The 24,943-nt window shown below is 39.9% G+C and overlaps 1 protein-coding gene across 1 annotated transcript in view; it reads left to right on the top strand.

The window, feature by feature from the left end:
- The window catches only part of Negr1 (neuronal growth regulator 1), a 779,863-nt gene extending 759,280 nt beyond the window's left edge, over positions 1–20,583 (top strand). The window contains exon 7 of the mRNA XM_052178861.1: positions 16,968–20,583. Within this exon, the coding sequence (XP_052034821.1) occupies positions 16,968–17,092 (125 nt within the window). The 3' untranslated portion in view covers positions 17,093–20,583. The remainder of the gene's footprint in view (positions 1–16,967) is intronic.
- The last annotated feature ends 4,360 nt before the right edge of the window (positions 20,584–24,943 follow it).

Raw genomic sequence — 24,943 nt, 5'->3', positions numbered from 1 at the left:
ACAGAGAGCAGAGGCTCAGAAGGAGACCGGATTCTGTATGTGTGCCTCTGCCCAGGCAAGGGTGACACTTCAGATAAACTAGGACAGCAAGCACAGGTTAAATATGAGCCTGAGGGAACAGGAGCTGGGAAGAAGTTGAGCACAGCTCCTGGCTGGCACTTCTTTGATCGTGGTTTTCAAGCAGGCGCTGCTGTGTTTATTGAAGTCCCATTATCTTGCTTCCCATTATAAGAGGCAATTAAGCCTATGATAAGTTAAGAGGTTATGTTTTGGTTTGGTTGGGTAGTTTTTTTTTTTTTTTCATCTAACACAACTATTGATTTGTTAGCTTTTGAAAACAGATAGGAATTTTTCAATTACACCTCAAAAAATACCTGTTGTCATTCTGAATGTTTGCAAAGCAAATGCATCCTGGATGCAGTACTTTTTTGTTAATAAACCTGGAGCTGGATTGGTAAGCTTAAAGAGACAGGGAGCGCACTGTAAGAAAATCAGATTTACATAATTTTCTGCTTGCTTACAGAACTCTATCATCGAAAGCATATTTCACATTTGGGAAGAGCGTTTATTAGTAGGAGATAAAATGCCACCTACAGAGCACTGCATTGTCTTCTAATTTAACTTCTCGAAATAAATTATGAGCTGATTTGTCCTGGTGACTAAGAAATCACTGTTATAATCAAAAGCAACAATTCTAAAGAAGGCCACGTTTTCCTCTACATAAGACGATTTGGCTTTATTTCATATTTCTCTCTGTGGGGTTTATGTACTGTTACTTTACATGATAGGAACACCAGGATCCGAATTTCATTCCTTCATTCCATCCTTCTTCTATTCATGCCAGAACATGTTGAAGAGCAGCTGAAATGGAAGGATGACCTAGGTACCAAGACAGACTTGAAGTTTTGCAGGAAAAAAAGATTTTTAGGAGAGTGTGTGTGTGTGTGTGTATGTTTGTGTGGTATGTCATGTATAGTGTGTCATGTGTGTATCTATGTGTGCATGAATGTGTGTAGTGTGTGTCATGTGTGTGTGTCATAGTGTCATATGTGTATATTGTGTATGTATCTGTGTGTATGCATGTGTGTTTTGTATACGGGTGTGTCTGTACGTGTATATGTATATTGCCTGAGTGTCATTTGTATGTATGTTTGTGTTGTGTGTCATGTATATGTGACATTGTATGTATGTATGTATATATTTGTGTGTATGTATGTTTGTGTGGTGTATCATGTATATGTGACATGTGTGTGTGTTTGTGTATATGTATGTGTGTTGTGTGTGTCATGTGTATATGTGATATGTGCGTATGTGTATATGTATGTGTTGTATATCATGTGTGTATTGTGTTTCATGTGTGTGTTGTATGTCATGTGGTGTGTGTGTGTGTATGTGTACCCTTTTCCACCCAATAGAAGGCAATCAGAAAGCAACCTTGGGGGGATGAAGTAAACTGAGGGATTTCCTCTCTTTCACGCTGGTAGGACATTTTAGTAGCTGCTGTGAATAACAAGTGCTCCAAAGCAAGCATCCTTGAGCTGTAGGTTTGTGATCACTGGGGGAAGAGGAGGGAGTGCTGTGCCAGAGGATATATATGACCCTCATATTCAATCACAGGCCTCTGGGAAATGCTCGATGTTTCTGTCCTGATTCTGCCTTTTGTACTGTGAGCACTATGCTTGACTAAGCTTTCTATCACTCGTTCTAAATTCTGTTTGCTCAAATTTGCCGCAGTGGCTTATTTCTTGTGTCATCTATATTTGCTATCTGACCACAAAGAAGTTAGAAAACTGAACATAATTGTGGCCTGACCAGGATTAGTTAGTTCCTCACTGAATAGAGTTCAGACATGGTCATATTACGTATGTGGGTTCGTGGGATTCAAATCAAACTTCCTCTCTGAACTCTGTGCAAACTGTATGTATATGGAGACATTCTTTCTCCATATACATGGATTGCAGTGGGGCAGAGTAAGTTTGGCTTTGTAAGACACTGATAATTGTTTCTTTCCAGCAAAGCATCAGTCTTGATCCGAGTCTCTGATAGATTTTCATCAGTGAGGAAGGGTTTGTAGAAAGCATGAATGATAAATATAGCTTGGCTATGGAGTGTTATTTGAGTCGTAAGAACATCTGCCCTGCCACACTTTCTTAGGTGTTGAGACCTCCTGGTATAGAAAGAATTCCTCATACCTGACAGTCTATTGCCAAACTTCCTACTGAGAACCAAGACCTACTGTGTGCCAATGACATCTCATATACCCCGGGCTGACCTGGAACTTGCTATGAAGAAGATGATGACATTCAGATTCTGATCTTTCTTCTACCTCACAAGTGTCATCACATCAAGTTTATGTTATGACCAGGGCTTCTTACATCAGCATAGGTGGTCTGCCCATGGTTTGATCAGCTCTGGATTCTATAGGCCTAGCTGTTCCTCTCTGTAGGTTCACACTACTACCCACTCTATTTGTTGCCAGGATGCAATTCCACATGGCTGTATGGTTTGGATTATGGTTTCCTTGTAATTATAAACATCCTAGTTAACTTTAAAATAGGGAGAGAGCCTCTTCCTCTCATGAGTGCATTTAAAAATGGATCTCTCCTCTATTGGTGGCCAAACTTAAAGACTAAAGCTACAGGGAACTTGTAAGAGAGACATGAGACCATGTCCTAAGGAATACAGGTGACTCTGGAGCAATAAGTCCACCCCTTTGACAGCCAGAGGGAAATGATCCTAGATAAATGACAACAACTAAAGAGAGACGTTTTCTCCTTCAAAGTCCCAATTATCAGTGTCTAAGAATCACACACTAGTCTCAGAGGTTTTTACAAGCTGATTTATACATAAAGGAGGATGGGCATAAATACTGACTCTCAAACTCACAGAAACTCAAAGGTATTAATAACTTTTTTATGTAAGTAGAAATTTGAGGTCCATAGTACTTCAGGATTTTGTTATTGTTAATTATTTTATATTTGAAACTTTCTACATGAGTTTATTTTGTTAAGAAGAATAGAGGGAGAAGAGGAGGAGGAGGAAGAGGAGGAGGAGGAAGAGGAGGAGGAGAAGAAGAAGGAGAAGGAGGAGAAGAAGAAGAAGAAGGAGAAGGAGGAGAAGAAGGAGAAGGAGAAGGAGAGAAGAAGAAGAAGAAGAAGAAGAAGAAGAAGAAGAAGAAGAAGAAGAAGAAGAAGAAGAAGAAGAAGTAGTAGTAGTATATAATGACAGAACTAACAAATGAAGTGAATATTTTGTTTGTAATATGCTTTAAGGCCCTACTTTAAAGTTTAGTAATTGTGATGTGACATCTCTTTTACCCTTGTACTTAACACAAATAATTTGTCTCCTAGTAAATATAATATGAACTAAGAGTCTAGTTTTACAAGCATTTTTTCTCACCACCTATGAAATGACCCCTGGTCTCTATACCATAGTAAAGTAAATGAGAAGCAACATCCTCAGACAAACTGGCACCAAAGAAGACGTGAAAACTTATTTTTCTTCTATAAATTTTGCTTTTACTCTTAAATAGCTGAAATCTATTTTTCACAATTCAGTTATGCAGATATAAAAATATACTCATTATGGTCAGAATCCTCTGTCTAAACATTTAACATCCATCCATGTGCAATTCAATAGAATAGGTGTTTTTTAAAGGACTTTCAACACTATTGCACTTAGTAGGTTTATACAGTTTAGTAACCTACCTAGTAATGGGTAGGAACTCAGAATGCCCAGCATGAAATGTTGTAATTAGTAATTACAGGGAACCAAAGTGAGCGTGTGTGTTTCTGGTGGAGCTTTCAGTCATGAACTGTTTGTCCCTGGTGGAGATTTTGATCATGGACCACCTTTCTCCCAACCTCTCAGGTTCAGTCTTTCCATACTCACCCTTTTCTTCTCACCACATTTTTTCATGCAACAAGTCCCTGCAGAGGAACTGTCACACGGACTTCTATTTTAGGTCCTTTCCATAGTGAGGCCCTCAGCTTCTGTGCTGAGACTCAACTTATGATTTGCTTGGTCCTATAAGAGATTTCATAGTGCTTGACATTAGAAAATATCCTTAGCATTTTTGGTAGTAACACTTCATCTTATTCCCTGAGAATTAAAAAAAAAAAGAAATTGCTTTATGGAAGTCTTAAGAAAAATACACAAATGTATAATGACCAATTAAGGATATTGAACTAGTCAATTTGTGGATCTCATTGAGCACTCTGAACCATACCAATTTGATTGGAGCTTTCAATACATGAAGAAGCTCCACAACTGACACTGGTGCCATTTCTTACACATTGTGGTCAGTACAACTAACTGTATCAAAGAGATGGGGATGGGACTTGTTTTAAGTGTTAAGTGGAAATTTTAAAAAATTGTTGGTCTATATGAATAAAAGCATTACCTGATGGAAAGCTGTATTTGTGATTGGTTATTGTGTTCCTAGTTTGTACTTGTGGATAAAGACACTGTTTTTTTGTAAGCAAACAGATTCCATATTGCTTAAACATTTTAAGAGATAAAAAAAAATCACACTGTGTCTTAGAGAATATCTAAATAGTGGTTTAAATATCATAGACAACAAATAGCCTAACATCAAAGGAAATTCTAACAAGATTGTTAGGAAATACCCAGGGTATCTTCACCCTTCTTATATTCTTTAAAAGAGTTAACCCAAGTACAATGATGTAACCCCAATCTTGTTATGATGACTAGTTCTGAGAATAATCCAAAATGTCTGATTCTTTCAAGTCTTGCAAGTAAACTTACAGGGAACTTTGAAAATACCTTTCAAAAATTATGATTCCAATTATTTCCTCTAAAGATAACTGTAGTAAAACTTTGTGGGAAATGAAGAATGTGTTAGGACACACATATTTAAATTTGGCTCTGTTTTCAGGAGTGATTACTCTTGGACACCCCTTAGAGGCGGCTCTCCTGGGAAGTAGAAAGCACTGCAATTAAACCAGATTGACACACCTGAGTTCCCCTCCCCAAAATATATAGGTCTCTTAATCCCGTTACCATTATTTAACTTCTTACATGGTGACCTCCATCATGAATAACAGAACAAAGCTTTTCTCTTTCACTTGAAAACACACACAAAACACAACCACATCTTCTGTGTGAGCCGCACACACCATATTGACTTTGGACATCATATGTGTGCTTCAGAGACAGAAGAATCAGTCAGGCACATAGCACAGAGCTACAATGCCTACTCTGATACAAATAAAATTCCTGCTCACACGTGATTACATGAAAAACCCAATAGGACCAGTCCGATAGCTCTTCAGCTATTGCTTTTATCTGCTTGGGAAAGACTTATTCCTGGTGCCATGTGTTTGAGATGATAAAAGATCAAAGCTGAATTCCACAAGAAGAAGTAAATATGGCATATATTCACAGTAGTTCTTAGGCATTATTTTCAGCAGTTAATGCTCTAACATAGATTTCTACACTCTCGTGATATGCAGAAGAAGCTCATTTTATATTTTGTTTACAGTTTAAAATCCTTAAAGATGTGTCTGTTGGATAACTTACATGATAGAAATTATTTTTATCATATTAGATTTACAAATACTTTAAGATGTACTTACTAATGTTTAATATTAAACACAACAAGGCCTGCAAATGCCTGAAACAAGATAGTAAATATGTCAGCATGGGTGGTGCAGCAGGCAAGAAAGGATGCCAGACCCCAAAGCCAGACAACCCTAGTCGCCTTCCATCTGTGGGATAAAGTATGGCCTCTACAGGGCCTGGGTCCTAAATGTGTTTCTCTCCTTAGAGTTCTGATATAGTTATACTTTAACAAAGGAGACTAGATTCTAAGTTTGTCTTTACTCTAGAATTCTGATAACAAAATGTCTTCTAGTGAAGAGCATTCTATTCTGGTGGCGTAAGTTCCTTAAAGCCATGAATGGATCTGGTCTGTCTCTCTGCATTCAACAATGGGCACAAAACCCAACACTTAGTGTATATATGCAATCAGTGCCCAGTGAAAGCATAGTGTGATCACATGTTGAAAAGCAGCCATTTTTGAAGGAATATTTTCTGGTATAAGTATAAAAGCCCCATTTTTTAATTATATGAAGGAGGCATCTCTCAGCAAAACAAGCCTGTAAAAGGTCATGGCTTTTCTTCATGGTCTGTGAGTAAATGAATTATGAGTAAAAGCTTAAGGCAGGAGCCAGGAATGAGTCAGGAGTCTGATGCAGGACATGTAGCTGAATGCCTCCTCAAAAGCATTGTAAACCCTCAGTCTTGAATATCTAAAAAGAGTTCAGAGGCTCAGCATCTCAGTGCAGACGTTTGCAAAGGCAGGGCCATCCCTTACTGTTACTAAATCCAGACTGAAATAGAAATTTCTGGTTTCTTTTGAGATTCAGTAGTGTCATGTGATATTTTTCTGGAACCTGTCTTATGAGGGAATATTTTGGTGAGAGTAGACATGTGGCATTTTTCTGGAAGCTTCCTGGAAAAAGGGCATGTGATGTTTTGCTAGACTGGATGCTTGAGAGAACACATGTTTTGAAGGCATAAATACAATCCAAAGGAGCCTGGACAATGCTGTGTGGCATTGGTTCACCTTGCCATTCTTTGCTGGCCTTTGCTGTGCTTTACTGACTCTGGTCATCACAGAAAACACAGTGCCATTAGTTTGCCTTGCCTTCTTTGCTGATTATCATATGTCATGACTTCATAGAGAGAAATACACCAAAGAACTTCAGATGGTGTTACTGCAGCTTCTTTTCACTTCCATGGATCAAGACAATTAATTGGCAGAGCCTTGAGGTTTCTTTGGCAGTAAGTATGCATGGAAAATACTTAATAAAGAGCTGTTCTCTGTATGCCCACATGAGGAAAGAATCAAACTGCCTTTGCTGATTCATGAATGGTGTTTGCAAGTGGATGGAGCTATCCCTTCTGATTTGTGTGAACTGAACTGCTGCTATCTTGACAAGGAAGATTGATATCATCCCAAAGATCTATTTCTAAACAGGTCCACATCCCCCTTTGCCCTATTAACCCTTCCTTTCCACTACCTCTGGTGGGTGGTGGGCTAGAAGAGAGGTTAAGTCCTATAAGAACCCTTTTTAAAGTTTTTAAAAATCTAAGCCTATACATTGACCTTCATCCAAGGAAACCATGAGCCACATGCAAGCTCTGTTTACTGTCAGAAGTTACTGGACATAAGCATAAACCAGCTCCATTTCATAGTGTGAACCACTCAACACTGCAGGCCTTATAATTTAACCTCTTCTTCTTTACATCTTCTGCCACTTCTTAGGGTGAGAATTGGCTAACATGTCGTGTTAGTTGCCAAGTTCCCTCCCTACTCACCATATTTTTCATTTTAGAAGTCACATCACTAAAGAACCAATATTTGAAGGTTGAGGGAGAGGAACATTTTATGGGTGAAGTCATAAAAAGTATAAGAACCCATGAGTGCCTTTATATATTTAAGAAATTCAACAGAAGACAAGACTTTCATTAGTCAAGGTTTCTGGGAAAGCAGGAACTAAAAAGATGCAGTGTAAAACAATGGGTGATGTTCTTGGAATAAAGTCTATAAGGAAAAATAAGATTTAATTAAAATTTTACAACTCATCATTATTGCAAACATGTACACACTAAGAGTATTGTTAATGTCAACCTCATAAGAATGAGGGGACTCTGAAGATTATCATTAGCCAATGTGACTGTTGTCAAGGAGCAGATAATTGCTTACATAAATTGACTGAGTTACACAAAATTAATTTACCTACTATGTGTAGTACTCCATGCACTGAGGAGAATATGAAGCTACAACACAATGTTTATAAGTTATAGTTTTATATTCTGTCTGAGTGTCCCTTTTCTGATGATGTAATAAAATACTTTAAGCAAAAACATCTTAGGGAAAGAAAAGATTTGTTTGGTTTCTTCTTCCAGCTCATAGATCACCACTGAAGGAAGTCAGGATAGGACCTCAAGCAGGAACTTGAAGTATGATTTGTAAGGGACATTGTTTGCTGACTCACTTGCAGGATTATGCTCTGTTGCTTTCTCATATGCATCAGGACTGCCAGCCAAGAGAATGGTGCTACTCACAATAGGCTGGGCCCTCCTGCATCAATTAACAATTAAAACTGTACCAAAGATGCACCCTAGGGCAAATCTCGTCTGAGAGACTCCTTCCTGAGACTTCCTTTTCAAATTACTCTAGATTCTAGAGCTGACCAGTTAGTTGACTCTTTGTCCAAGATGAATGACTCAGGAAGAATTTTGAGCCATGTGGGTAGACAACTGACCAAGTGAAATGCAGACAAAAGAAAATCTTTTCCAGAGCTGTGTTGCAGGGCTGGTGATTGCTGTGGTTACGTAACCATGCCCTTCTAGGGCCTCTGAAGAATCATGTGAGTTTACTTCAAACCATTGTAACTCCCACCAATCCCTGCACACAGCTGGTTGGCATAGCAACAGCCAATGCTCTAAGCCAATGAGACTGAGGCAAGCCACAAATGGTAAACTCAGTGTATTTTGAATTTTCTTTATGTGGGCATACAGAGAACAGCTATTTATTAGGTATTTTCCATGTACACTCACTGCCAAAGCCACCAGGAAAGATAAAAAGAAAACAAAGCATAGACTTTTCATTGGGAGACAGCCAGAGCAAGATCATGAGAGATGCAACCAGGCTGCAAAGTCTTCCAGGGAAGGCACTGAGAATCACAGGTGCAAGCTTGGATTGGGTTCCTGAGAGCAAAGTAGTGAGATCAAAGATGTATGGACAGGTCTGAAGTAGTTGTGTGATTGCTACTTTCTCAACCGTCTATAACTTCTGCTGTCAGATAGAAGATGTATGGACAGTTCTGAAGTAATTGTGCAGTTGATACTTTCTCAACCTTCTATACCTTCTGCTGCATGAGACCCTCCTTCTGCTGCACAAGACCCTGCTTCAAAAAGCTGATGTTTCTCTTAGAGCCATGAAAGGGCATTGTGGATTCTTCTTGTTTAAATACCTATGCATATTTGCCATTAGACAAGAACTGTGCTTAGTACTGGTTTGCCCCAAAACAATGGAGGCAATCTGTGCCCTCTATGGCCAGCTGAGAAAACAGGTACAGAGATGGGAGCTTGTTCCTAACTTGCCCAGAAGTTAATAATTAAAGTCTTCTCTTCACTTGTATAGTCAAACAGAATCACAGACAAGACTGCCTCTTTAATAGTTCTTCTGTGAGTGTTTGTTGTATATTTAGTATATGAGGACCTTACAGTGAACCAAGGAGACAGGACTCTCCTGTCTAGCAGCATAAATGCTTTAGTGGTGACAGCATTCCCAGCTCTGAGCTCCCAAAAGTGCTGTCTCCTCTGTTTCTTGAGCATGTAGCAAAGCCTCATGGAAATGTAGAAAGTAAAACATTTATTAATTTAGTTCCCTGTTATAAATGGCCAATATCACCAAGCACTTGAGGAAAAGTAAATAAAAATAAAACCCTTGCTTTCAAGAGACACAGCCTTTCTCCTAAAAGTGGTGTGTTGGGGTGGGAAGGACTACTGAAACCAGTGACAATGGGGAAGGTGGGGTCAGCAGATATCATAGGGTGCATCTCAGGGAGGATGCACAGGGGTGGAAACGTGGAATCTTCCCACCTCCATGTGACCATCACCGACATCCATGGATATAAAGATGAGGGATTGTAGCAACTGAGCTCCTTAGGGTTCTGGAATATTCCAACAATTAGAGCAAAGGGCATTGGAGTAGAATGACAGTTCCAAAGACAGTACTGCAACCCAAACGGAAGCTGACTGTAATGAAAATGGAGAGGTTTCCCATGAGTCTCTGGTGAAATGTGGTGGAGCAGACAGAACCAGACTGGAGAGGTAGCTTAAGAATATGCTAGATAATCTCAGATTCCCCTACAAACTGTTTAGACTGTATCAGGACTTGTCAATGACCAAAAGATGCTGATAATTATTAGAAAATCATTAGGAGAAACTAAAAGTTTGTCATAAACATGAAGAGGGGAAGAATACGTCAGATCCACAGCTTAGGTTGTCATTACCTTCCTGGAATTTGAAAAGCCAAAAGTAACACAGAAGATTAAAAAAATATTTTTAAAAGCAAAATGCTATCACAATCAAAACCTATGAAGCTCTTGATCTGTTCTAGAACAAAACATTGTTTGGTTTGGAAAGTCCTACTACAAGAGGCCAAGAATAAAACATAATATACAAGACAATGTCATCATTGAAGACTCCATGTTCAGAAACACTACATAATAACCTAAATAATTTCACAGCCACAAAACTCCATGAGCATATAGTCTTAAAAGTTCCTTTAATTTTGCCTTTTCTTTGCCATTTTGAAATTTCTACCAACTCTTCCCATGCAAGCAATGAAGACACAGCTCAGTCACAGGATGATTGGTGACCTAGAGACATAGCTGGACTATATTTTTATCTCTGTAAAGCCTTATTTTGCTTTTTTTGTTTTTCAACAAGAAGATGACTTAAAGGCCCAAGCCCAAGCCTATGTACTGAAGTACCAAAGACAACTTATATTGTATTTTGTGTGTGTACATCTCACACAATGAAGACTGCTTTTTCAGGCACATATGCACACACTGTAAAATATGTATGGCACATTTAGAAAATGTTTGCAAGCCAACCTGAGATGCATAAGGCTGCATAACCAGACCATGCCAATTTGAGAACCATTTAAGATCATGTAAAGCAGCCTGTACTGACAGATACTTCACAACAGAGCTAGCATGTCCACATAAGTTACTTCTGGTTTGGGGGGAGTAGAAAAAAAACCCTCAAGCCTAAATGGAGGGATGCTGTGGAGAAATTCTAACTCTGAGATTTTATTTCCATGACTAGAACAGACAGAAGAAGACAGAAGAGCTTGTCTATGTTTGGCTAATTGCATTTTAAAATTCTCTTTATCCCAAACTAGAGGTAATGGTCTTAGAGAGTTTCCTGTGGCTATGTGTCGATAAAAGTATTTATCTACAAATGGACATACTTTCTGAATGAAGGCAATAATGCAGATGAATTTGCATTTAAAACCACAGTGTAACTAAGGCTCAGGAGACAGGATGACATAGCAGGAACTTTGGCAGAATGAGATTCAAGGACAGAGGTCTGACACACAATCATTTAGCAGTTGCCAGGAGCAAGTTAGGAAGACAATTCTGTACTCAGGATGAGGGGGGTGGAGAGGAATGGGTGACTTTTCCCCTACTTTCTCCTCACTTCAACACAACATACAGTCTTTTACAGTATGAGTCTGAATGTCTTCCATGGGTTCCTGTTCTGCACACTTGGTACCTTACTTTGGGGCTGTGTGGAAGGAAGGCTGTGCTGATTACTTGCAGAGCTAGGTCACTAGAGGCCATTGAAGGTACACCTCCGGGATTTTGTTTCTTTTCTCTTGTTTTCTGATGCACTGCCATAGAAATGCCTTCCACCACAATCCCTGGGCACCAAGAGCTGAGCCTGACCCCTCTACGCCCACTCCCACCATGACCTGAGGCCCTCCCTAACTATGCACAGAGTCCAGGCCCTTCTTTATCATAGTGAACCCTCTAGCCCAGATGAACAATCCTCCCGTAAGTTGCCAACAGAGAATACTGTCACTGAGGATTTCTCTAGGAAAAAAATGTGTTTGCCAACCATGCAGATGGACATTTTGAAAACAAAAATCTGAAACACTGGGAGTTTTTTTTTCTATGACCCAAGGTCTTTAATATAAGAAAAATATACCAACCTGAACTTATCAACTTAATTTTTTCTACACCAGAGAAGGTTGTTGGAATCAGAGGCCTTGTGTCTCCTTGCACTACGTTGTTAAGTACCAGAGGAGCCCTCTGTAGTAGGGATTGTAGATTGAGCTACACTCTGCCAAATTAAGAGTTGTTTGCAAAGTATCACATAGCAAGTGAATCTCTTACATGCCCAAGAACAGGACATGATATGATAGTTTGCTGAGTACAAACTACCCTGAAAATTTGGCTGTCTTTAGCTCTGCAACACAGGCACTGTACTACAGGGGTGTGGCTCCCTAACACCAACATCTAGAAGATCTCACAGTACAGGAGGTAGACTACTGACCCTGGAGGTACTCACTGTGTCACAGATGTGAGGTTAAGTATGAGAAAGCCTGGTTTATCCAGGTGTGTGTTGCACAGGTGTAGTCAGAACCTCTAGATATGCCTGCATCCTGGTGGTGTGAAGGATAGATATTGGTTAAGACAGGAGAAAGGTATTATTTGAGCAAACTCTCTACAGTGAGGCTGAGTCATACTGTCTGGATGACTTACCAAATAGTACATGATGTCTCTATGTCTAATGTATGCTCTAGTCTGGGTACCCATCAACAGTTCTCCTTTGCATGAGGCCTAATTGGGTACAAATTGTTCAATTCCCACTCAAGTGTAACTTCCTCAGGAATTCATAAGTTGAGGCCAGTTTTGTCATGCAAAAGCAAAAATCATACGACTTAAGTAATCCTACCTAAGGGTGCAAGAGGAATCTTAATCATCCATTCAAACCTAGTTGAGTAAGTTAAGAAGAATGCCCAGGCAAGTAATTGATAATGAACCAAAACTAAATATTTTGCAGTTACATTTGCTCTTTCCTAAATCCTAGAACAATACAAGAAGAAGACAGCATAAAGCAGCCAGTGTGTTTGGCAGTGAGCACTAGAACCAGGCTCAGCCAAAATGATTGGGAGTGATCACTGGAATCAGGTGGTGTGGGATGACCTAGAACCTAGGCCACATCTTGTGTCCAAAACCAGGAGAGACCCTGAGTCCACACACCATGCAAGCTGTGCACTTTCCTCCCTACCTGAAGAGTAGCCAGCCTCGGGTAGCTCTCTGAAAACCCCATGTGATGATGTCTATGACAAACAGGGACTCTACAGAAGAACAGACCACACTAGCAGTGTGGAGAAATGACTAGCCAGCCATTTAAAATGAAATCTAAAGAATCCGCAAAATCACACACAAAGAGTTGCTGGATTTTTTAAGATAAAATAGAGACCATTCTTGTTAAAACACTGGTTTAACCCATGTAGGTGAGAAAGGAAGTAAATGTGCTTGTTCTGTGGAAGGAGGTGAGCTGAGCAGAAAATCTGACGGAGACAGGAGGTGGCATTTCGTATTTCATGAGGAGGAGGGTATAAGAGTACAGGCTTAGTTCTGAAACCTCTGCACATGTTTTGGGGTGATAGGATAGCCTATGTCTTCAGAGGAAAAGCCTGAGTGACAGGCGCTCAGTATGTATCTGAAAACAGAAAAAACAGAGGCCTATGATCCTGAGCACAGCTTCACCGCAAAGAGCCTACCCCTTACCCTCAAGAGAAAGAAAACAAAGAAAGAAAGAAGTGAGGGAAGGGGTGGGGAGAGTGTAGGCTTCCCCCAGGAGGCACTGGAAATCCCAAAGGTTTTAAGTTAAAATAGCCTTGGGCTCTTCCTCCCTATGGTAAATTTGTCAACTGCAGAGTCATCAAATGATCGTTTTTAACAGATCAAACTCTCAAGTGGCTTCTCAGTCGAATCAGAGCGCTTCTTCCCAAAGCACAGCTCAGCTTCTGATCAGCTGATCTCCTCAGCAAGCTGCAGCACCCTTCACCAAATCAGAGGAGCCCTGCCTGGGTGATCTTACAGAATTAGGTTATTGTTAGCGCCGTTGACCTACTCATTGTCTGTTTCAGTGATATCTTTTATGACATGCAGGGGTTTCTTCCTGTGTGTGATGTCTGATGTGATCTGCTAGAAGATAAAGTGTGAGACAAAGCCTGGGTGTCCTCTCAAATGTGTCCAATAAGCCTCTGCCCTTGTTATTAATAATATTAGATGTGTTCTACAATTGTAAGGTCAATGAGCAATGGCAGGACAATTTATGTTTTAATATTTTATTTATGTATGTGTGTGAGTATAAGTGAGCATTCCCATTTTACAAAGCAAGTGTGGAAATCAGAGTACAATTCACAGGAGTTGGTTCTCTCCTTTTACTATGTGGGTCCCAGAGACTAAACTCAGCTTCTCAACCCTGGCAGCAAGAGCTTTTACCCTCTGAACCATCTCATCAGTGCCAGAATAATCTGTTCTTGAAGACTACATGTCTTCGTCTACATGTTGCTTTTTGTGCTTCAATCCCAGAACCAAGAGTATAAGAGGCAGAGGCAAAGACAGATTCTAGTCTTGCCCTGAGGTATAAATGGTGACATGAACTTGTGAAGTTAGGAATGAGACCTCTTAGTCTTTAGCTAACTGCCCTCCATTTTTGCCTTTCTGATGGTGGTAGCTATCCTGGATGAGGAGGCAGGTAGCCATTGTTTTACACTGGAGAAAACCATTCTATGGTTTCATTCACAAGTAAAATAAGACATGCATTGCTATGTGACATCAAAAATGTTTAAAAGTGTGTTGTTTTAATTATAAACTAGTTAATTTAAAAATATATGATTGATAATGTTTTGTCGTGTTTAAGAAAAAAGGGTGATGTGAATTGAAGTGGGGCTTTAGGAAGAAAATGGCATTGTGAATAGACGGCAAAATAGAAGTTTATATAGGAGTATGTGGAATTAAGTAAGCACAGGGCCATGTCTATCACACTTATCATCATATTTTATTTGATGCCTAGTTCCATAAAAACGTACTGGGTTAACAAAGGGAAACACACCCGTTTATGACCCAGGACATATGCCTGTGTCCTACTTCAAAAGAGAGCCAATTTTGTAAAACTGAAGTATGCATTGAAATGGCAATTTCTTCATTTAATTGAATTGTTCCCTTGAGCCTTTCTTGGGCATCTATTATGTGCTCCGATCTTGTTTCAGGCAATGGAAGCATAAATGAAATATGAATAACTCCAGAAATAGATATATGAACACATATTTGCAATTTGGGTGATAGTAGGACTGACTGCAGAGGATTGTAGAGGATGCCACACAGATAGGTTAGACTGAAAGGAGCACTGTGATGGGTGAGACAGTGGACAGGTCTCCTGAGGTCAGCCATGCTCTGTGCGGCTCCTTCCTTGGTGTGTGATAATGACAGAATGACTTGCCTTTACTCTGTGCAGTTAGAGCTGAAAGCTGAAATCCTCCACTCTTGTTACAAAGCCACTGTCCGTGCACCCCATTACTGTCCCTTCACTCTTCCTTTCATCACACTCAAGATTCTCAAAACCAACAAAGTAGCTGTTAACAGTTACATATCATGTTTCTAAAATACTCTTCCAGGTCTTCATCAAGCCAAAATAAGGATTTCCATGATTTTACGTTAGACTTCTTAGGCATCAGATACTGAAAAGCTCTGTTGGCCCCGAGAGTAAGGTTCCACTTTTCACTGAAAACACCCACGTCTGACAGACGAGACGTGCTCACCTCAGTAGTTGCTCTTCTGTCACTTTCTTTGCTTATTAAAAAGTCGCAGCTCTGCCTCACCCACCCCAACTCACCGCCACACATATGTCACAGATGTGCAGCTTAGTCTTCATGTGGGTCCCCTGCAACTGAAGGGGCGCTATCCCTAAAGCTCCTGCCTGTCTGTGGAGTGTGGTCCCCTAACTGGACTGCCTTGTCTGGCATCAGTGTGAGAGGATGCACATAGCCCTGCAGAGACTTGATGTGCTTGGTGGGAGGATACTGGAGGTTTTGGGGGTTGGAGAACCACCCTCTCAGAGCAGAAGGGGAGGCGAGATGGACTAGAGGACATTGTGAGTGGGGGAGAGTGATCAGGATATAAAACGAATTTTTAAAAGTTTCAGCTTCAACACTGAGATCCACTGAGTATCCTTCTTCATCCCCTATAATTTCTTACAAGTACCAGATTATAATTACTGCTCTTGTTATGTGGCGACCTAGTCCTTTATGAAGCTTTTGTTCAAACTGTTTTGCTGGTGATTCAAATTCAGAGCCATAGACACTGCTCCTGGATTTGAGTTGTAGACTAAGGCATGAAATGCAAGTCTTTATTACAGGATTCAATTTCAATAAGAACATAGGTCTTGAAATGCTGGCTTCATTAGCAGGACGTAGGTAGAAGCAAGCTGGCAGGTATAGTGTTCTTGCTATTATATTGTGATGAAGGAGGATCAGTCCCAAGCCAGCGTGAGTACCGGTGATGCTCAGTTTCAGGAACAGCGTGATCCATGCAGCCCTCAGTAACAACCTTACCTACCAAGAACTGCTGCTGACCTGTTTGGCAGGCAATGTTCGTGCCCTAAGCCTGGTGACTCTTCAGGGCTTCTGTGTGTTAAGCTATGTTTTCTAGTGTATCCATGCGGCTTACACATTCCTAATGCATACACCTGTACTAAGATCTTGTCAAGATGTGAACTCTTTCAATCCAGTCCCTTCAACCCAACAAGGCTGATCTACATCTGAGACTCCAGCATTTTGCCTGTAGTCTCTTTCCTAACCCTTCTTCCATGTTACTTACTGCATCAAAGAGCAGTAGTTGCCTGTAATAAAACTTCATAAAATCAACTCTCTCTGGTCCTAGCAACTTCATATGATAACTTTTCTATCAGTGGAATTTGCATGTTCAAACTCTAATGTTGTATGGTATTGTGATACAGATGTTTAAATGTCTTTACACACATAAAAAACAAAGTCCTTCAAAAAAGAAAATCTATTTTTGTTTGTTTTTCCAGCATTTGATGTAGTATTTGGCTGTAAAGCTTCGCAAATGTATGCATAAGTGAATATTGCCTTGTGAATGCAAATAATTATAGTACATGTAGGAGGAGAAGGAGCATTAGCTAACTTTATTGGGTCCAGAAGCTCATCTCCAGTTTACAGCACAGCTCTGCCGGGTGGATTTTATCACGGCTCTTTTGCCCTTGAGAAAACTGATCTCAATGATGAGGCTATTTCTGCCCCCAGTACCACTCCAGTTGAATATTGTCAAGAATACCAAAAGATGAGAACTATATTTGATTGACTCTCTTCCATTTCTTTCCAGCTCCAAGCACAGCCCAGTATGGAATTACTGGGAATGCCTGTGACCTCTTCTCCTGCTGGAGTCTTGCGCTGACACTATCTTCTGTCATCAGCATATTCTACCTGAAGAATGCTGTCCTACAATGAATCTAAAGACCCATGAAAGGCTTTTAAGGAGTCTCTGGGAGTGCTGCTGGCTGGATCCAATCTGGTGCAGTTAGGTTGAAGCAGCGTGGGATACAATCGGCCGTCTGTTCGCTGGTGACGCCTTTTGTTTGTGGAATCGCTGGTTGTGTAAATACTTTCATTCTCCTCTCCTTTTGATTAGACACACGACCTTGTGAAGCACTGCACATTGTCCCTTTTTTAAGATGTGAAAGGTCTGAACTTACTTTTAGAGGATATTAATTGTGATTTCATGTTTGTAATCTACAACTTTTCAAAAGCATTCAGTCGTGGTCTGCTAGGCTTCCGGCTGTAGTTTACATAACAAATATTGCAGTGAACCCATGATTCTTTAAGGCTGCAATACAAGGGTTCCAAGCCCTGTTTCAATAAGAGTCAACCCACATTTACAAAGATGCATTTTTTCGTTTTTGATAAAAATTCAAATAATATTGCCTTCAGATCATTTCTTCAAAATATAACACATATCTAGATGTCCCTGCTCGCATGACATCCAGGTTTTGGAAATGAGCCTTGTAATATAACTCGCTATGCTTCTCCTTCTAATTTCAGCATGGGTGTGCCTTCATAAAATAATCTCTTTTTCTCTGACAAATACATAATGTTTTCCTAAACTTTGCAATTTGGAAGCAAAAAAAGTAAATTACACCGATAAGCTAAACTCCACCCCATTTTGGGGGGCCAAGAAGCTATTAGGTTGTATCTAGTCATTACCCATGGGGCCTGAGAACTTTGCCCACAGCATCTCAGTTTTCTTGATAAAACAATTTAATAACATGATGAATAATATTAGTACCACTGTGGGAAAGCATAATCCATCACAGGACAACACAACCTGTTCAAGAGCCCCCGGTAAAGCAGCAGTCTCCTGCACTATTCAAGTTGATACCCTAACAGGGCTTCTCTGCATGGACCGCAGCCCTATCACCCAAGAGATAGGAAGCAGCGAGTGCTCAGTTTAGGCTTTGACATCAGTAAGTTACTGTGACAGAAACCCTGCAAACTTTCCATCTGGTTTTCAGTCATTTCATTGATAGGAATGCATCTTATGTTCCTTAAAATTCCAAGATGTGTTTTAACAAGTATTGTGCATTCATGCACAACAGATCAGCCCTGAAGTAATTAATTCATCACCAAAATCTTGTTAGTCATTACCACTCAAACTGATGCCAAAACTGAAGACTCACCACGCTTCACTGCATCTTACAGGTCACATGTGAGATGCTATCCAATGGACACACCAGAAGGAGGGCATCATGAGATATGTTAATCACTCAATGATTGTGAATATTACATTTTTTCTATTTAAGAAACAAAATTACATTTTTGAAGGAAAATGCTGTTAGTCTAACTACTATATTACAGGAATAGGCTCATGGTCTTGCTTTTGACCAAAGAAAGACCAGAGCCTTGAAAGCCATTTTTCAGGTCTGATGAAGTTGCCAATTTCAGCACGCCTAGGTTTCTACAGTGACCTTCTACACACCCTAACTAAAGACCTACTCTCAAAACTACACACAAGGACTTTTACAGTGATTATTTTAGATAGTTCATGTTTTGCCCTGGAAGGATGACTTTAAACTTTTGTTTTTTTCTAAACAAATTTTAGACCCAAAAGACACCATAAATCTATTTTAATTAGGAAAATGAATCATAAGTGAGGAGACATAAATACATAGTCTTCCCATGAAATGGCAATAATGTGGCATAATGCTATGAAATTTACTAGCTGTAATAAATTTATGTCATTTTGATTGATATATTAAAAGTGATTTTTGAAAATTATGGCACTTAAATTTCTAGGTGATTTGCTACTAAAAATGCTTTTTGTGGAATTAGTGAGCAAACAAGGGATTTTTTTTTCTTTGTATTGCAGCTTTAAAGTAGCACACTCCACAATAACCTACTTATTAGAGATAGCGGTGCTACCATGGAGTGTTGGCCACCTGAACCGCTGTATGGAGAGAAGCAGTTGGAGAATGCGTATTATACAGTGACCGTTTCCCTAGAGTTAAAAATGCCTCCTCTGTGTAAGGTGTGTAGGGTACATGTGAGGTAAACTGAGGTATAAAATACAGATGAACCAAATAATTAGTTCTAAGTGTTGTCATGATTCCGAATTCGTGGAGTCTGGTGTTTTTCCATAGAGTGTGACAAAGGACAGTCATAGCTCAGTAGCTACATGTATTTGCCTTTATGTTAGAAGAGACTTTATTGAGTGACATTTTAATAGAGGAGGCATCCGCTATGTTTTTCTGTATTACAGCAGCATAGTCCTTAGGCGCCTGGACAGAGTGAAACCATGAGTATTTATGAGTTCAGTATTGTTCAAATAAGGCTACAGTATTTGCTTTTTTGTGTGAATGTATTGCATATAATGTTCAAGTAGGTGATTTTACATTGACGGGCATCTGAAATGTCTGATTACTCCATTTTATCAGTCCTGACTGTACAAGATTGTTGCAATTTCAGAATAACAGTCTTATGAAGTTAATTTATCTTTTGATTTACAACAATTTTCTTTACCTATTCATTTCAGCGTTATGTTTTCCACAATATCCATTTGTGGGATTCCTTTTGTTGCCCCTAAATTTTTAAAGAAAGAAGGGAAAAGCAATGATAAAGAAAGGAGAATGAGGAAAAGGAGAAGAGAAAAAAGAGTTTGGGGGATAAACAGAAATGACTGAAGGAAGCAAAAAGATCAGGAGGGGAGTGGAGGAGAGCTGGAATCTTCTGCTGACAAGCCTATCAGGCTGCGTTCTTGGTTTAACTGCAAATGGCCTAATTTTTTCCCAATGATCTTATTCTAAACGTAAGTCCCGCTGTGCCCTGTGGTCCTGCTTGGCAGAATTTATTGAATGATTGGCACTGCCCAGGCCACCGTACTGAGTGCTTTTTTGCAGACACTGAGATTTGAGAGAGAGCATTTCATGCATAAAGTCACTTTGGGGTTCACAGCTTCAGTGAAAAATTATCTTCTCATAACATTTATGCTATGTCTAGAAAGTAGACTGGAAAGCTAAGAATGACCCAAGTAATCCAGGACAAAAACTGCACATATATAGATGAGTACCCCAATCTGTGAAGTCTGAACGCTCTGAGCAACAACTGAACTATCAAAGTCAATCAATGGTATTGATCAAATTACTGAATAATTGTTAATTTACCCATTGTGCTTAGCTTTGTAACACAGCTGAAAGTTACCTATTTAATCTTTTCAATAAAAATTGTTTTTTTGAAATCCAGAAATGATTTTAAAAAGAGGTCAGGTTTCTAACTATTTATTGAAGTGTGTGGGTGTACAGTATTTCAATAGATATGAATATGGATAAATGGTATTGCCTTAAGATCCTCTGAAATGTACTTACTTTAAAGACTGGAAAACACCCTTCCTGTCTTTAGTAAAACATCCATATTTCATAATCTGATGTAAAATATGTTGTACTGTTTCCAATAGGTGAATATAAAGTCAGTTTATCAATTAAAATATGTATTTGACTCATTTTAAACTCTTTTAGTCTGAGAATCAAGGACATGGTAGCTTAGGCCTGCTCTACCATTGTCTCCTGTCTCTCCCATACTACATGGTGACATAGTATGAGAACTTCAATTCCATGGTTCTCAAGGGCTCCAGGCTGGATCTGTTATGGTTCCCTAAAGTTCTGACAATATGCACAACATTTGTCCAAAATTAACTTTTTGGAGATACATATTCTTTCAAGAGTTTGCTTGAAGTGGGACATGTCTCTGGTAGAGCCTGGGGGGATAAAATCCAGCCATCCTGCAAACTAATAATCCAAATGCCTGTACAAGTCTGTGGCTTCTTAAAAGAGATGGGGACAAAGCAACGGAGAATATGCACACCCCTCCGGGCATCTAAATACAATTTCTTTTCCACATCTTGCTTTCTAAGCAAAACCTGCTCTGCAAATACTACAATACATAAATGAGTCCATTCCACAAGAATGACTGATATAATCCCTCTTATCTAAATCTTCCTATCTGTGATCACAATAAAATTAATCAGAATGTTGAGGCTGGAAAGACAGGAAGGTTGGGGCTGGAGAGACAAGAAGGTTGGGGCTGGACAGAAAGATGGCCCAGTATTCTCTTGCTGCTGCTCTTACAGAGGACCATGCTTGATTTCCAGCACACAAACAGATGTCTCACAACTGACCGTAACTCCAGCTTCAAGAGATCTGATGCCCCCTTCCGTCCTCTACAGGCAATGCATTCATCTGCAGATACACACACACACACACAGACACGTACTCATAAACACACACTCATTCACATATACACACAGATACACACAATCATTCATATATACACACAGATACACACACACTCATTTGAACACACAGACACAAACATATACACTTATTCATACACACATACACACACACAGAAACACACACAGAGACAAATACACAAACATTATCAGAAATACTTATTAAAAATTAAAAATAAATTGTAACTATGTAAAAGGTCAAACAAGGCATCACATTTGTTTAAAAGGCTACTTATAAATATGGGTGTAACTACAGTTCTGGGGAAGCATACACCAACTTTTCCTCTCACAAAAAGTGAAATGCACTAAAATGTCAGATCCTTCTCTAATTCATCTTCTTGCCATTTTGATGTTTGTCCTGAATTCAATTACATATTGGAAATAGAGTCAGTATATACAAAGCCTGGGATTAAAGCGTGAAGAATACAACAGGTCAGAACACCTACACATCAATGTTACCTGCATAAATGAATTAAAAAGTCATGTCAGCTATGGAGAAGAAATGTGAACATCCAAGATGTCCTTCCTCTGAGCTCCATGCTTACAGACACTTTCACCAGATGACTCCAAACTTAGAGAAAGGATTGAGGAATCCACATACCAAACTGGTAAGCAAACCAAAGATGGTCATCTATGCTACATTCTAGGAGCACTACCTAATGCAAGAACAAGAGATCCACCTACCTCAGGTCAGTCCCACTGGCCTACTACCTCACCTTATGCTCTATCTTGTCAGAACTGAGACCCTCACTTCACAGTAAGAGCTATGGACACTCACTGGTCTAATCCGGGAAGTTTATTTTAACAGTCTGCATGGCTGGGAACCAGCCCTGATAAGCCCTAATCACAACACTCTGCTCCCTCTTCCCTTGGCTGGGTACTTGTGGGAGGTATGATCTTTCTGATCACCCAGTATCAGCAGCTCCCAATCCAAAATCCCACCATGCACTCCTGTTTACACCTTACCTAGTTCCATACTCTGTATAACTCAGAGTCTCAACTAGTATGTATCCTGGAGCTCTAGATTCTTCCTTCCTGAGACATCTCTTAACTCACATAGTAGACTGTAATTCTCATCCCTAAGATATCCTGGAAGTGCCAGGCAACCAGTGACTAGAAAAAGAGGTAACTGGGCTTCCTACTTACATAAAATTCATTTTTATTGAATAATTTGTATTTACATTCCAAATATTGCCCCCTTCCTGGTTTCCCCTCCCAGAGTTCTTCACCCCATCCTCCATCTCCTTTGCTTCTGAGAGTGTGCTTCCCCAGCCACCCACCCACCCACCCACATACACAGCCCCACCCCTCCACAGTATCTCCCTTCCTTGGGGTATCAAGTCTCTATAGGATTAGGTATATCCTCTCCCACAGAGGCCAGAACAGGCAATCCTCTGCTACATATGTGCCTGGGGATGGTGGTGGGGTGGCCATGTATGCTCATTAGTTGGTAGATTAGCCTCTGGGAGCTCTGAGGGGTCCAGTTAGTTGATACTATGGGGTTGCCATCCCCTTCAGCTCCTTCAATTCTTCCCCTAACTCTTCTAGTCCAATGGTTGGCTAATAAGAATCTGCACCTGTGTCAGTTAGCTAATGGTAGAGGCTCTCAAAGGACAGTCATGTTAGGCCCTATCTGCCAGTACAACATGGCATCAGTAATAGTGTCAGGGTTTGGTGCCTGTACATGGGATAGATCCCAAGTTGTTACCTGAAATTTTTGGTGAGCTCTAAATGAATTCAAAGCATATTAAAATGGACCACAGTGCTTCATTTCTTACAAGGACCCTCACCAGACATTAATGCCTTGACTTTCACAGTGTTGTAAAATAATCTAAGGTAGAAAACACCACTATAGTTTCATGTTGTAGGAAATAGGCCTATCTACTAAATGGAGCATTGGAGTCACATGTGGAATGCACACCTCTCCAGTGTGTGTTGTTCCCCAGTAGACTCAGAGTAGGGAAATAAATGTATAAAACATCTAAACATATATTCCCAGATACATAGATAGATAGATAGATAGATAGATAGATAGATAGATAGATAGAGATAGAGATTTATTTGTGTGTCTATTGACTATAAGCTGCCCTTTCATTTTCCAATGCTCCTATGAAGTATGAGGCTTAAATACATCCTATATGCAATGTGGGGATTATGTGTGTGTGTGTGTGTGTGTGTGTGTGTGTTGTTCTCAAATGTGATGCATATCCTGCAGACATCACTTTGATTCAAAACACAGAAAACATGACTTCATGTATGTATGGAGTGAGTATATTAATTCCCTATTAAAGGAGATGGAAAAGTATTATAGCTAGAAAACAGGACCATCCAAAAGCATACACCTCCATGGTCAGAACACTGAAATTAACAAGCCAATGCTTCTGGGGTAAAGGGAATCCAACTGAATTGTTCATGATCTGTAGGGGGTGGCTGCTTCTGCGTCTTACAGGGGTCCAGCACCTTTTACACAGAACTTGGAAGAATTCAAATTCCAAGAAAGGTTTCAGAGACCCCCCTCCCCACTACATCCATGTCTGGTGGTCTAAGTTGAAGGTTGATAACACAGGCATATTCATTACAGTAAAACGTGCCCCCAAGCGATGTGATGTAAGACATTTTAAAGCAGCTGGGTGTGATGGTATATGCCTTTCTCCCTTGCTGTCAGGGGGCAGAAGCAGGTAGATCTCTGTGAGTTCAAAGCCAGAGTCATCTACATAATGAGACCCTGGCTAAAAACAACAGTCAAATTAAATAAATTAACAATATTTGAGCTTTGATAATATAATCTCTCAGTAACTGACAAACCAAAATCTAGGTTATTCCCATATCTGATACTCTACAGTCTCTCTAACAACTTTAGCTTGTGTATCTCACAAACCATCACTCAATAGTCTGGGGCAATGAGAAAAGGTTTAAAAACACTGCAAGGACTCCATCACTTCATGGGCCTGCTCTGTTAAAAAAAAAAAAGTACATGCATTTGGGGCTATTTGTTAAAAACTAAGGAGAAAACCTTTGAATTGTACTCTGGGAACAGAAGCTGACTGGGGATCCCATGTATACCAGGTCCGAGAGAGCGGAGCAACTGGAGATATGTGGTCCACCCAGATGCTTTCCTCCTTCCTGTCAAGTGGATTACTAAAAGCATTAGGGAGTTACTTGGTGAAACTGGGAATTTTCTAGCTTCATTAATTTTGACCTTTTTAACAGTCAAAATGTTAACTTCACACTAACCAAGGCTGATTCACACTTCCTGCAGCTCAGAATTGTGTTTAAACAAGCACTGCAAGCCCAGGGGATTCTTAAGAGTGTGGGGATTTAGCTTAGAAAAGTGTCTTAGAAAATAATCCTAGAAGATTGCAACAGGGTAACTATAGAGAACAAAGGTTTCCTGATTGTTCTAAAAACCATAACAGGGCCATAGAACAAACTGCCTGGGTAGCTTTCTAAGTAGCTTCATTGATATAGACAATGGTTGCCTGGAAACCCCACATCTCCCTGCAACACAGTTTGACAAGTGA

This window comes from Apodemus sylvaticus, chromosome 4 (assembly GCF_947179515.1).
Source record: "Apodemus sylvaticus chromosome 4, mApoSyl1.1, whole genome shotgun sequence".
In the NCBI taxonomy this organism is placed as follows: domain Eukaryota; kingdom Metazoa; phylum Chordata; class Mammalia; order Rodentia; family Muridae; genus Apodemus; species Apodemus sylvaticus.
The sequence above is the reverse complement of the archived record's forward strand: the minus strand, read 5'-3'. Positions and strand labels throughout refer to the sequence as shown.